The sequence below is a fragment of the Pristis pectinata genome, chromosome 15, assembly GCF_009764475.1.
Source record: "Pristis pectinata isolate sPriPec2 chromosome 15, sPriPec2.1.pri, whole genome shotgun sequence".
Taxonomy (NCBI): Eukaryota; Metazoa; Chordata; class Chondrichthyes; order Rhinopristiformes; family Pristidae; genus Pristis; species Pristis pectinata.
In genome coordinates, this window is record NC_067419.1 from 18,775,918 (window position 1) to 18,790,906 (window position 14,989).

The following is a 14,989-nucleotide window of genomic DNA, read 5'->3' on the forward strand; positions in this document are numbered from 1 at the left end:
TAGGGATAGATTACTTCCTCTGGTTGCTTTCACTATACTCACAGTATAGCTGTAACCAATGTTAAGCCAACTTTCATTGTATCAAAAATTAATGGTTAAAGGTTTAACAAGGCACAGGTTTAAGATAATTGGAAAAGGGGTTTATAAATAAACTGGTGTTTACGGGATATGATTCTGTAACATGGAATTATTTGTGCAGTATCTGTAATATCTTTTAAAAGAGAATTACATAGTTGCTTGAAATAGACAAAGCTTAATGTTTATGTGATAATAAACTGGAGAATGGGCTTATCCCAGTCCACTGGTGATGGAGAATGCAACAGACCTGATGGGGAAAAATCCTCTTTAGTTTCATAAACATTCTGTCCCAGCCCCAAAGCTAAACAAGCTGCTTGTCATTAGTCATTGACTTGGCCAAAATATGAAGAGGTTATATGGAATTATGACCCATCATAAATTACACCAGAAATACAGACATACAGTACTTGTCTGAGAAACAATGTCTATGAAATCCATTGTCAAGTTACATCATGTAGTACAAATAAGCCTGCAGCTGGATTCTACACATAGGGGGAAAACAGTGAGAAAATAATAATTTTAGTGGCTATATTGTATAGTTTAGCTGTAGAATTAACTATTTATTTTTTAGGCTATTGACTATATATTATGTATATGTAGTGTGTGATATCAGTTCCAGGCAAATTTAATTGAATGTTGTAGGCTCTTGCAATATCATGTCACTGAAGAGATGTTATTGGGAGTTTTACTCTCATTACTCAGTATTGTGAGACAATTTAATTTCCTGCATAAATTGAAGCCAGATAATTTTACAAACGGCTCCAAGCAATGAATCACACACATCTGCTGATGTTACCAAGAGTAGATAACAACTGTCTTTGTAATGGGTGGAAAGCTATGTGTGACAAGTGTTAGTTCAGATCAGTTTCTAAGCTCTTAACTAAAACAAAAGTTTTTACGTATTCATGAAATAACTCTGGCAAATACACAACATAACACTAGGTAGTGCAGCAATTTTAGGTCCCTTGATTCCAATAGCTTATGGTGGTTTTATTGCATTTCTAGATTTGGAAAAGTCTGAATATTGTCCCTTAATTTAGGCTGGATATGTGACAAAAATTTCACTTGTCAATGAGTGAACACAGAAACAGATGTTTGCTGAAATATTACATTTTTCACAAAATTGTGGCTGAAACAGTTTTCAAAAAGTCAAATACAAAAATACAAACAGTATTTGCTGGGAATCAGGAAAAGAAACCTAGAAAATACTAATAACAATCTGTATCCATGGAGAGAGAAGAACAAAATTTATATTTCAGGTTAATGACCTTTCCTCAGAAGGTCACTGACCTGAGACACTAACTCTACACAACCTGCCAGGCTCATGCTACAGATATCACTGAGAACAGTCAGGAGCTACTTTAAAGTAGTGTGAGACAGTCATATACCCTTCTCTCTAATTCATTCTGTACTCAGGAAATAACCAAGCTCTGGAAATGCGCATATTAACATAAGGCACTACTTAATACTCAACTTTAGAAAACCACTGACACTTTGTTGGCTCTTATCAAAGCTTATAGGAAGAGGGATTCAACCACTAATTTTTGAAGTTCTAAAAGTTGGCTCAGTACTGGTTACAGCTATATTGCAAGTATGATTAACACAAAGTGATCTGAGATCATGTGCTTCAGCTGGACTTCCAAATAAAGCCAAACTGCAAAATAATCCAGTCCTAAGCGTAAATATCTAACCCGCTTTTCTGCTCATTGTGATGTTAGGATAGTTAAGTTTCATACAAGTTTATTAGAATTGCTATGGTTGCTGCACTACCATTCATTCCAGGTTAACAAGATGAAATATACGATTCATTTGGCAGCTGTGGTGAAACTGAGAGGACATCAGCAATGTCAGATCTCTGCTTTTATTCTGTGATTTTATGATTGGTCTTTTGATGACTCTAGAAACAAGTTTTAGTTGGCAAAAGAAGGGACGAGAGTGACAGAGGCAAGGAGTAGACGTCTGCAATTTTGGCAATGGATCGGGTACAATAATTAAGATTCATTCATCCATCAACTGGAGAGCAAACTTTTGTAGATGTTGTTCAACTTGAGGAAATGACCAGTTGAGTTTGCTGCAATTGTTAACATGGTACGAGTCTCAAGTCTCTGTATTTGTTTCTGTCCATGTGTGTGTTTGTGTCCATGTTTGTGTGTCATTTGCAAACTTAACAATTATGCCACCTACATTCTCTTCCAAATCATTAATATATAAGACAAACAATAAAGGATCCAACACTGATCCCTGCAACACACCACTGGTTACAGGTCTCCAGTATGAAAAACAACCCTACACTACCACCCTTTGCCTCCTACCATCAAGCCAATTTTGTACCCAATTTGCTATCTCTCCCTGAATACCAGGTATTCCAAACTTCTAGAGCAGCCTACCATGCGGGACCTTGTCAAGGGCCTTGATAAACTCCATACAATGTCCACTGCCCTGCCTTTGTCAGTCCTCTTGGTCACCTCAATCAAATTTGTGAGACATGATCTCCCATGAACAAAGCCATGCTGACTATCCCTAATCAGTCTTTGTCTTTCCAAACGTAAATAAATACTGTCCCTCAGAATCCCTTCCAGTAACTTTCCACCACAGATATAAGGCTCGCTGACCCATAGTTTCCTGGCTTGTCCTTGCAGCCCTTCTCAAATAAAGGCACAACATTAGTCATCCTCTGGTACCTCACCCCTGGCTAAGAAAGATACAAAAATCTCTGCCAGGGACCCAGCAATCTCCTCCCTTGCTTCCCACGATGTTCCATGGTGCACCTGGTTAGGCCCTGGGGATTTATCCACCTTTATGTGCTTCAAGACAGCCAATACCGTCTCCTTCATAATGCCACTGTTTTCTTCCCTGAACTCACCAGCTTCCATTCCTCCACAGTAAGGAAGTGTTCATTTAAGACCTTGCTCATCTCCTGTGGCTCCACACACAGGTTACTGCAATGATCCTTAAGGGGGCCTACTCGCTCCCTAGTTACCAGTTTGCTCTTAATGTACCTATAGTATCTTTTAGCCTTATCTGCAGGGATATCTTATGTCCCCTTTTTGCCCTCCTAATTTCCTTCTTAAGTGTACTCCTACATCTCTTGTATTGCTCAAGGGACTTGCTTGATCCCAGCTGTCTATACCTGACACATGCCTCCCTTTTCATGATCAGATCCTCAATGTCCCCAGTCAACCAGGGTTCCCTACTTCCACCACTCTAACAGGAACATGCTGGCCCTGGCCTCTTTCTATCTCACTTTTAAAAGCCTCACATTTGCCAGATGTCCCTTTACCAGCAAACAGCCTCTCCCAATCAACCTTTGCAAGTTCCTGTCTAGTGCCATCAAAATTAGCCCTGCCCCAATTTAGGACTTTAACTTGTGGACCAGTCCTATCTTTTTCCATAATTATCTTGAAACTAATAGAATTATGGTCCCTCACTAACACATCGGCCTCTTGCTCAGCCTCATTTCCTAAGAGGTGTAGCCCCTTGTCTAGTAGGGCTATCTACATATTGCTTCAGGAAACCTTCCTGGGCACTTGACAGATTCTGCCCCATCTAATCCCTTAGTACTGTGCCGGTCCCAGTCAGTATCAGGGAAGTTCCCACATCTATCTGCAGTTTCCCTACATATTTGCTTCTCTAAAAGAAATTATCAAACAAGTACTTAGGATGTTAAACTCTGAGTGGGTTTTTAATATAACAAGAACAATTAATGCATATATTATAAGTAAACATTATTAAAATAAAAACTAAAAACCAAAAACTCGAGAACTATAATATTCATTCTCCTCATTAACGTACAACATAGCATTTGTTGTACTCCTCCGTCAACTCAAAGATGAAACACCTGTAAATGGAGAGTTTTGATTTCTCTTCAAGTCCCTAGTCTTCAGTTTGGCTTCATCGTGGAACACTCTGATATTTGAAGGCGCCACCCTGTGGTATTATTTGCAAATTAAGAAATGAATACTCCAGCCGAAGTACTGTGACCAGACAATTTGCAAATATTCTGATGACCATGGAGTTTCCATCAGCTAATTTTTATAAATACTGGTAGATTTTTCAAAGAAAGATACTGACTAGAGGAAGATTGGAAAATCAACCATCTCTCAAGTTCAGTTGTCTAAATCAACTCAGAGATTTTTGAGATGCAATTATTGAAGGTAAAACCCGTTTAAAGAACTTCCTGTGATAGAGTGTGCATGGTTCACAGAGTCAAGTGTCATAGTTGACATAAGGTAATTCTCAATAAATTAAATGTCTATTCAAAAGCTAAAGTATTAAATACAAGCACAGCACATCAATTGCTTCCCGCATATGTGCTATGTCACATAATGTGAAGCAGGTAATCTTCAGTTTAGTTGCCTGTGCAAACAGTACTACAAAGGTCCGGAATATACTTCATGCTGTCAGTTGTGATATCAATATGAATTGAAATATAAATAGGTTTGGATTTAAGGCCACTGCAGGAGATAATAGTTATGCCTATGGTTGTACAATGTGATAACATTCATGACTTACAAATATTTTGCTATGTAGAGTAAATTTTCATGGAATGTGATGACATTAATTATAATGAATGGCAGAACCAAATAATTTAAGCATGCAGGGGTATAGAAGGGTACTGGTTGTTATTGAACTAGGTTCCAGAGGTTTGAACCATTGATCCAGGGACATGTGTTTGAATCACCCAGTAATAAATGGATGTTTAAATTCAAGTAATTAAACATCTAAAAGCAAACAAAAGTAAGTCTGCGTAATGGCAACCATGAAACTATTGGATTATGTTTAAAAACTAATCTGGTTCACTGATGTCCTTCAGGGAAGGAAACCTGACATCCTTACCAATTGGCCTGTATGTAACTTCAACCCCATCAATCTGGTCGACTCTTAACACCCTTCTTAGTCCAGAGGCAACTGGGAATAGACAATAAATGCTGGCATTTCTGGTGATGTCCATATTCATGAGTGAATACATTTTGTAAAAATTATGTATAATTGTTTGACAGAGCATGGTGATTATGTTACAAGTAATGCAGAGGTATTGACTAATGAGTTCAAATCCCACCATGGTGGCTGGGGTAAATGTTAATTAAATAAAAAAATTAAAAAGACATGCTGAACAATGCCACATTTTTGTGTAAAATTCCATTGGTTCACTAGGAAAGGAAATCATTACCTTGTCTAATCCACAGATGAATCTAGTCATACAGCAAGAAATGCCCTCTGAAAAGACCCAGAAATCCATTCATTTTCTATATAGGTCCTCAGATAGGCAAAGACGTACGGGTAGGTTAATTTGGGTTTAAAATGGGCAGCGTGGACTCGTTAGGCAGTAAGGGCCTGTTACCACACTGTAAATAAAATGTTTTTAAAAATTTAAATTTAAAAGAAAACAAATAAGAATAAGAGTCACAGCTCTAAGTACATATTCAAATGTGATGAAGGTTTCTGTCACTCCCTTTCATCCAGTGAGCTACAGACCATCCGACCATCCAGAGGAAAATATTTTTCCTCATCTCTCCTCTAATCCCTCTACCAATTATTTTAAATCCCCCTGGTTTTTCCCTGGTAAGGGAATTAGTTCCTTCCAGTTCACCCTATTAGGCCTCTCATAATTTTATACACTTCAATTATTTCTTCCCTAGGCTCTAGAGTTCCAAAGAAAACATTTCCTGTCTATCCAGTCATTTCTCAGCAAAAAAATTACCTGCCCTGGCAATGTCCTGTCTGTCTCCTCTGCACACTCTTTTCTGTAACACAGTGAGAAGTGGCAAGTAATGTTCACGCCTCAAAAAAAAACCCTTCTCCAATAAGAGAGAGCCTAACCACTAACCTTTACCAATCAATGACACTGCCACCATTGCATCACCACTCCGGGATCATCGCTGATCAGAAATGCATTTGGACCAGCCATGCTGTAGCACAAGACCGGGTTAGAGGCTGGACATTCTGCAGTGACTTATCTCCTGAGCACCCCGTCCACTTTCCAGCAAATACACGGCACAAGTCAGGAATGTGCTGGAGTATTTTCCACTTGCTTGGATGAGTGCTCCTTCAACACCACCGAAGCAGCTAAATACTATTCAGGACAAAGCAGTCCCCCTGAATACCTTAAATATTCTCATCTTTCACTATCGGAGCACCTAGAGTACCAAATAGAAGGTGGACCCAGCACCTCACTGGGGCTCTTTTTGACATGATCTCCCAAACCTACAGCCTCGAATACCTAAAAGAACAAGGGCAGCCGGGTGTGTTGGACCACCATCGCCTGCAAGTTGATTCGGAGTCGGAGATGTATCATCCTTCATTGAACGGTGGGAGTTAATTTAATCTAAGGACTGCTGGAAGCACTCATCACTGTCAACTTAAAGGCAGTTATGGATGGACAATAAATGGCTATGCTTATGATGCACAACATCACAGGAATGAATAAAAACATAAATTGTGCAGTTAAATTTAATCGACCCGTTTATGGGAATGGCTGCAATAGACCCCTATGTTGATTGAATTTTTGTTTTATTTTGTTCTCGGGCGATACTTCTGCATCTTGGTCCTTTGCAAGAACAGGATGTTGATAGCTGTTTTGTTTTACTTAATTAGCCCACATTGGCATCATGGTATTCCGAGCAATCCGCGTGACGTCTGGTCCTCCTAATGTTAAATCTGAACACTGAAATAATCTGTTTGGGGAATTTAGATCGCTTTTTCTTTCTGGGTCACTGAAAGGCTGGCGTTCATACTATTTTTGACTGTGAGGTCAAACATCTGCTACCCAGGCGGAGGTCTGGACGCGAGGTTCTGGATGACTGTACGTGTAGTCTGCAGGTAAGGGGTCCAGCTGCGAATTGCTGAACGCTATCTTGGTGCTAACCACTTCAGGTTCCGGTTTAGGCATCTGGTAAATCAAATTTTAGGAATTTGTATTGGCACGGCTCCCGCTACTGGTGGTTACTGTATCATCCAAGCCGGTTATTACTTGCTAGTAAAGCAGAAGCAGCATTTATATCACGGTGAGACAGTGAAAGAAGTGAGAATGTATGCCACCGGAAGCGACAGTGTGCGTCTTCACCTCAATGAAGTTTTGTCCGCGATTTCTCTCCATCAGCAAAATCAGAGCAGACTGGAAATCTCCAGGATGATAGCACGAGATTTGCAGGAGGTGGTGGGGGTGGAGGTGAAGAAACGAGAATACATACAAGGTCCTTTGGAAGGAGGGTGTGAGTGTTGTTACGATTTGCTGGCTGAAGGCGCCAGGCTATTTCCGAAATGTCGCTGCATAATAATACAATGTCATTGAGAGGAATCTGCAGCCCGCTCTTTGATCTCTTCAGCTTGTCGAAGGTGCGCACATCTCTCCTTTTGGAAATAATTTCACGTTTGGAAAGTCCGCTTTTCATCACTGATGCTGCTCCATTCTCGGGAAAGTAATCATTGCGTACAACACCGCGCAGGAAGCTTCCAGCGTGTTTCTATTTTTCCAAGTTGGTGTATTGTTGCCTAATGAATTACAGATGTGACTGCTGTTTCAAATGTGAAGCCCGTGTCTGAAATCTGCGAATCACTCCATTATAAAATGAATAACCTTAGTCATCATCTAGTATAAATACCGTTGGAGTACGTTTCAAAACTCGTGTCGAACCCTTTTCATTTTCCATTTCGATCATTCAAATTTTTAGATGCCCCAAAAGTTTATTGACGCCAAATTTCTATTCAGTTTGTTGAACGGTTCAACAGATGGGAAGGCGCTTTTCTTGGACTGGCTGTGGTATGCTGGTGTATCATCCTCCAACCCCAGGATATCGTGTTTGTACAGCCCACAATCTGTATCCATTTGGTGTTTGGTTAACACTGGTGGTCGAGACCCGCTCGGGAGTGCGGGCGTGTTGTTGGCTGCCGTTGCTGGATCGGCGCCCTCCCTCTGTTCCCCAGACCACAACATAGTTATATTCCTTCTTTTTGTCGTCGAATAGAGACCTCTCCAGGTTTCTGAGGAAAGGCGGATGATGGAGGAAACGTTCGTTTCTCTTTAGTTTTAATGTGTAAACTTCCTTTTAGATGTCAAGCCTAAAGTTAACTCTTTCCCCATTTACTGTGATGGTTTCTGACCAATCGGAGCGAGGAGATGGACCCTCATAAAAACTCTTGTCTTCATTAGGGGAATCGCTAGGATTCAATCGGATCCTACAGATAGTAGCTGCAAAGCAAGGACTGTAGGTCGAGTTCCACAGGGATAATAATAGGATCTCCAAAAGGACTGGAGTGTCGAGGTGTTGTAGGTGTAGTCCGAGAGTTGGGCTGATTGCCTTTGACTTTTATTTACAGAGTGCGGTGGCGGTGCGATTGCTGGCCCAGGGAGCGCTCCATGCTGGTGTTACCCCGGCCAGGCTGACCATGACTGGCCTTCACCTTCTGTTGGCTGCCGCGTTGCTATCCAGCTTTTCCCAGGGTCTGGTTCAGGCAAACTCTTGGTGGTAAGTACATCAATATTTTGTACTTTATTATCCTGTCAAGTAATGGGCCGGCACACTCCATTCAGCATGGTTTGAGTTTCATGATGAATCTTAGTTAATCTCGAGAGATGGGTGGGAGGGAGTGCGGTATTGGATCAGTATATATAATAAAAGAACACAAATAGTAATACATAGCGATGCTGGACAGTATATTAGATATTGTGGAACTTTATTTGCAATGAGGGGTTTTGTTGGTGAATCCCCACTTGAACAAAGATCCGGAATTTAAAATTGTACTCAAATTTCTGGACATTAATATATAGAAGCTATATCATTGCCTAGATTGTGCTGAAATGACAATTTACAGCACGTCGGAGGGTGCACTGATGTCTGAGACTTCTGACGCCTTAATATCAACATCTAGGAGTGTAGTATCTCATGTACACAAGCCGACAAGAACACTAAAATAATTATGCAGTATGAACATGACATTTTCAGTCACAATATTGATAATATATTGGTACAGCATATCTTCAAAATTACGCCTTCCAAAATGTGGAAAATATCATTCACACTGCATGATTTCAAACTGGCTCCTTGAAAAAATAAAATTTTCTGAAAATGAATAGATTTCTCCTTTAAGTTCCAAAGAATTAGCGAAACCGATGGTTAGTCCTTATCAATTTACTGTTTTGGTTTTTATTAGGCAAGGAAGGGAGTGCCATCGTAATCTCGTTGTGTTGTTGTTGCAACAGTACAATGACAAATAAAGAAATAAAGAAAGATAAAGATAAAGAATGTCTGCTGTATTCCGCATAAAGATTTAAATAAAAATATTTTAACACATATTGTAGTCAATTTAGCAAGTAAACAAACTCCATTCCAAGAAGATCGACACAAGTTGACTCTATTAGATAATGCCAATTCTCCTGAGTTACCTAATAACCCTCTTTTTTTTAATCCACTCTAGGTCTTTGGCTATGAACCCAATTCAACGGCCTGAGATGTATATAATTGGCGCCCAACCTCTCTGCAGTCAACTGAACGGTCTCTCGCAGGGGCAGAGGAAATTATGCCAGTTGTACCAAGATCATATGGTTTACATCGGAGAAGGGGCAAAAACGGGTATCAAGGAATGCCAATACCAGTTCAGACAGAGGCGATGGAACTGCAGCACCGTAGATAACACCTCCGTGTTTGGAAGGGTAATGCAGATAGGTGAGACTTTCCACTTCGGTACATAACAAAAGAAGGTTCTATGAAACAAAAGTTTAGCACTCAAGTGTTAGATCCGTTTTGTTCGTTCTCTTTTAACAAAAGTGCAGCCAACCCTTTTCTCTGAAAGCGCGACCCTGCGAGTCATTAGTTCTTCTCGCGTAGGGTTATAGTAAGGTGTCGCCTGGATGCATTGTCCCTGCCTTTTTGAAATTCAATTATCCATTCACAGGGTTTCGAGAAAACCGAGACTAGATTGATGTTACCGACACGCAGTATAATAAATGGAGGTGTCAGTCAGGGGGCTGGGAGAGCATGGAGCCGAACTCCATGTGCAGAGCAGATGGATTGGCAATTTGGCCAGAGTTCCAGGACACCTCTATTCTTTAGATCGCTGTACTTTTCTTTAGCTGTTTTATTTTCTGGTGATGGGAGGTTGCTTTTGTTTATATAATGTGTTTTTTTTCCTCTCAGATGTGTTGCCACTTCTCAGAGAAGTCATTCACAAAAAAAAAGTGACGGGTGATGGTACTGTTTCCGAATTCGTTCGGTGGTCTTGCTGCTCGCTTTGTTGAATGTTTGCCCACAGTTAGACTAGAGCGAGCTAAGTCTGTGCACCTGCACTTGGTTCAACATTGCCACTCCTGTGCGTTTTGAGGGTAATGGAAATGCCCATTATTTTGACACCGATGATTTGCAGGGGTAGCATTAGAAATTATAATTGAACGCACCCTCGATTAAGAGAACATGAATTTAGTTTGTATTAGATTACTTTTCAGAAGAACCGTAGTAGTGGAAACTTTTACGAACTTGGAATTTCATCAGATGGGATTAACATTTGGAATAAAAATAGATGCGTGACAAGAGCGTATCTCAATATGATTATATAATATTGATGTTATCCCTCTACATGGTGGTTAAGTGACATTAAAGGATCACCGTTTCATTCGCTGATCACAATGAAATAGAATGAGTAAAACATTTATTTAAACAAATCCACCCTTTTAAACTATCCATTCGGAGTGGAAAAGTGGCGCCCCCGCTGCTTTAATTTATTTTCTCTTGGGCATGTATGTTTATGATGGAAACTATGAGATTTCTTAAAATGCAGTGGTGAAGAAACCAGAACGTATAAATGCTAAAACCAGACTGGCATCCGGATCCACAACATGCACATAACAGGATCATCTCATCCAACTGATAACCGATTTCGCCTGTATTTGGACTATATTCAGACTATTGTTCGTCTTTCCTTGTGATTTTTCGTGGTTATAAAGTTAATGGTCAGACAAATCAACTGCCTTTAATATTTTGAAGTTTAAATATGTTTAAGTAGCATTTTTCATTTCTATCTCACTTGTCTTTAAACGTGAAAATATTAACCGAGGCACCTGACCAATATTACGCCTGTTACCATCTTTGAGGAAGCTTTATAATTCAGATACTTCTGGAATTTAATCTTCATTATGTAGAAAAACATTTAACATTCACATATAGAAAGTATCATAAATCACTTAAGGGAATGTTTGCTGATTTAACTTCGGGTTCAAAGGGTGCTCCATTTTGTGAATGCCATTAACTATTTAATGACCACCCCTAATAAAACACGTTGTTTATTGGTTGATTTTGCCGTTTTATAACTGACCCATGAAAACACAACTATTTTTTAACTTCCATAGTCCCCAATTTCAAATACCGTTCCCTTATATAATGTTTTCCGCTATTAATTATTGTTTATCTTTTTACTAATATAACTAAGTGTATTTCAGGGATTGGACCATTTATCAGAATTCTCTAATTGACACCCAATGAAAAGAAAACCTGAACTCTTATAGTTCAAATGTATCTCACAAGCAACACATTTTCAAATGTAGTAAGGGTTGTCTTGGATGCAAACATGACAAAAATAAACATACTGGGAGCAATGAGATAAATTACTCTGTTAATGGGGGAATTGTTTGAGTAATTGCAGTTGGTCAGGCTGCTAGGAGAATTCTCCGCTTCAGATAAGATGGTGGTTTTTTTCCTTTCCCATGAACAGGTACAGATTGTTGGTTATTGGAGACTATCAACTATTTTTACCATTTGAAGTCAAAGAATCGGAAATACAAAACGGTTCTTTAGTTATAGGTACAGGTTAGGCATGTTTAGGGCAAAGGAACCAAAAGTAGAATTCCTTGGATGACAAAGGAGAGAGAGATGATGAGTCAAGAGAAGGGGGTACGTGGTTCATGTGAGGTCAAGAATTCAGGTGCAAACCAAGATGAATATAGGAAGTTGATGGGGGGAGTGAGAAGGAAGGTAAGATTGGCAATGAAATAGAGCTCGAGAAGAAAATACCAACTAACATAGAAGAAGATATAGCTGGAATGGTAAATGAATATTTTGCATTGGTCTTTACCAAGGATGAAGGTACAGCCAAAATCTCAATAGAAGAGAAGGTAGCAGAAATAATGGATAGGGTGAAAATTGAAAAAAGGCAAGTACCAAAAGGCCTGGCTGTGCTTAGAGTAACAAACCAATTGGTCCAGGTGGAATGTGTTCCAAATTGCCAGGGGGGTGGGGTGAAGATTGCAGAAGGCTTACCGTGATCTACCAGAGTCCTTCCCAGATCCAGGGGGAGTGCCAAAGGGCTGGAAAATGTAAATGGAACACCCTTGTTCAAAAAGGGTGTAAAGACATGCAACAATAGGCTGATCAGTTTAACCTCAGTTCTGGGGAAGCTGTTAGAGTAAGCACAGGAGGAATTTGAAGAAGCTTTGACCATCATTATTCAATCCTCCCTGACCACAGGAATGATGTCAGGGGATTGGAGGACTGCTAACATTGCACCATTGTTTACAAGAGGAGTAAGAGATCAACTAAGTAATTACAGGCCAGCTAGTTTGACTTCAGTTGTGAAAATAAATGATTGGAATCGATTCTAAGGAACAGTATAAGTCTACCTGTTGAAAGGCAGTTTTGTCAGTGGCAATCAGCATGGATTTGTTGAGTGAAGATCCCATCTGACTAATTAGTGATTTTTTATGGAGGGTTGGTGAGGGTGGTGCACTTGATGTAGCCTATATAGATTTTAGTAAGGTTTTTGGCAAAGTCCACATAGCAGTCTATTCAAAATAAAGTAAAAATCATGGGATTGAAGAATGTGGTGAATTGCATCTGAAATTGGTGCAGTGGCAGGAAGCAAGGTGTAATAGTAACTGAAAATCTGCTACCAGTGGATGTCCTTTGGGCTAAGTATCATGGTTATTTATAATATAACTTAATGATTTAGGTTTAACTGTAGAGGATGTGATAAAAAAGTTCATAGATGATACATAATTGGGCATGCAACTGGCAGTTTTAGAAATGGTTTAGACATCCTCCTGTAAACTTCTGGCCACAGGTTTACAAACAATCTGCTGGAAGAACTCAGCAGGTCAAGCAGCATCTGTGGCGGGTAAAGAAATTGTCAATGTTACAGGTCAAAACCCAGCATCTGAGTTCCACCAGCCGATTGATTGTGTTCTGGATTCCAGCATCTGCAGTCTCTTGTGTCTCCACAGGTAGATATAGATGGTCTTTATTGGAGGTAATATCCAGAGAAGTGTGAGGTGATGCATTTAAGGAGGTCCAAAAGGGCAAGAGATACATAATAAATGAGAAGATATTAAGTAGTGTGGAGGAGCACAGGGACTGTGGAGTGTATTTCCAAAGATCCTGGGAGTTAGCAAGACAGGTAGTTAAAAAGATATTCAGAATGCTTTCCTTTATTAGCTGAGGCATGGAGGTATGCTAGAACTGTATAGAATGCTATTTTGAGTACTGCATAGAGTTCTTTCCACCACTTTACAAGAAAGGTGTAATTGCACTGTAAAGGGTGCACAGGAGATTTACGAGAATATTGTTGGTGCTGGCAGATTTTAGCTACAAGGAAAGACGGGATAAGCCAGGCTTGTTTTCTTTGACACTGCGGAGATTAGGAAGACTTAATTAAAGTGTATAAAATTAATGAGGGGTTTAGAGAGATTAAATGAGAAGAAATCTATCTCCCTTAGCAAAGAGGTCAAAAACCGGAGGGCATAGATTTAGAGATTGGTAGGAATTAGAGGGACATGAGGAAAAAAAATCTTTCACCTGGAGGAAGGTAGGAATTAGGAACCCTCTACCTCAAGTGGTGGTTGAGGCAGAAACTTCAGCATATTAAAAATGTACTTGGATGTATACTTGAAAAGCTGTGGTCTGCCTGCCACATCCCAAGGGCTGGAGTAAGGCTGGATAGCCCTGTCTCGATTGGCATAGACAGGATAGTCTTAATGACTTATTCTGTGGCATAAATTTTGAGATGATAAAGGAAAGCCACCACATATTTATGACAAGAAAATAATTTATTGACTAACTTGATTGAATTTTTTGATGAGTTAAAACAGGAGTTCAAAAAAAGAAATGCAGTAGATGCTATTTATTCTAAAGATGTTGATGAAGTCCCATACAAAAAGTTTATTCGGAAAATTGAAACTCCAGCATGAATAGGAAAGTGTCTCGAAGTCAGAAAGCAGATAGTGGTGCCAAATTGCGATTTTCAAACAGATGATGGCAGAGATCAATACTGGGATCATAATTTTCCTTTTTTCTTTATGTTAATGATTTTGGGGTGGATGCAGAATAAAATGTCAACATTTGCAGTGATACAAACCAAAGAAAAGGTGATAAGCGATGAGGAGAGGAACAGACTGCAAGAGGGTATAGATAAACTGGCAACATGAAAAGATGATTGACAGATGAAACTTAATACAGACAATTGTGAAGTGATATACTTTTCCAAAAAGAACAAGGAGATTCAATATAGATTAAATTGCACAGTTCTGATCTGTGTGCATGAACAGAGAGACCTAGATATCTGTATGCATAAATCTTTGAAAGCGACAGGGCCTATTGAGTGAGGTAAATAAAGCATTTGGATCCTGTTGCTCTATTGAGCAATAGATTACCAAAAGCAGGTGGCTATGGTGAACTTGTACAAAGCAGAGTTACGGCACAATTGGAATATGGTGACCAATTTTGGTCACCACAGTTTATGGAGGATGGAACTTTTTGGTCGTCACAGTTTATGGAGGATGGAACTATCTAGCAGCACATGCAAAACATTTCCTTGAATGGTTTAAAGGATGAATGATTTTAGTGATAAAGTTAGGCTGGAGAAGCTGAGATTGTTCTTCCTGAAGCGATGAAGATTGAAAAGTGATTTGATAGATCAAGAATAATTTAAATAG

At 39.6% G+C, this 14,989-nt stretch overlaps 1 protein-coding gene across 3 annotated transcripts in view; it reads left to right on the forward strand.

Moving 5' to 3' along the window:
• The window catches only part of wnt5b (wingless-type MMTV integration site family, member 5b), a 93,831-nt gene that overhangs the window by 67,762 nt on the left and 11,080 nt on the right, over window positions 1-14,989 (forward strand). The window contains exons 1-3 of one of the 3 annotated variants that reach the window (XM_052029931.1): window positions 6,857-6,897; window positions 8,395-8,543; window positions 9,493-9,740. In XM_052029931.1, the coding sequence (XP_051885891.1) occupies window positions 8,464-8,543; window positions 9,493-9,740 (328 nt within the window). In that variant the 5' untranslated portion in view covers window positions 6,857-6,897; window positions 8,395-8,463. Of the gene's footprint in view, window positions 1-6,856; window positions 6,898-7,234; window positions 7,414-8,394; window positions 8,544-9,492; window positions 9,741-14,989 lie in introns of those variants that run through there. The other 2 variants (XM_052029928.1, XM_052029929.1) reach the window with 2 other exon arrangements.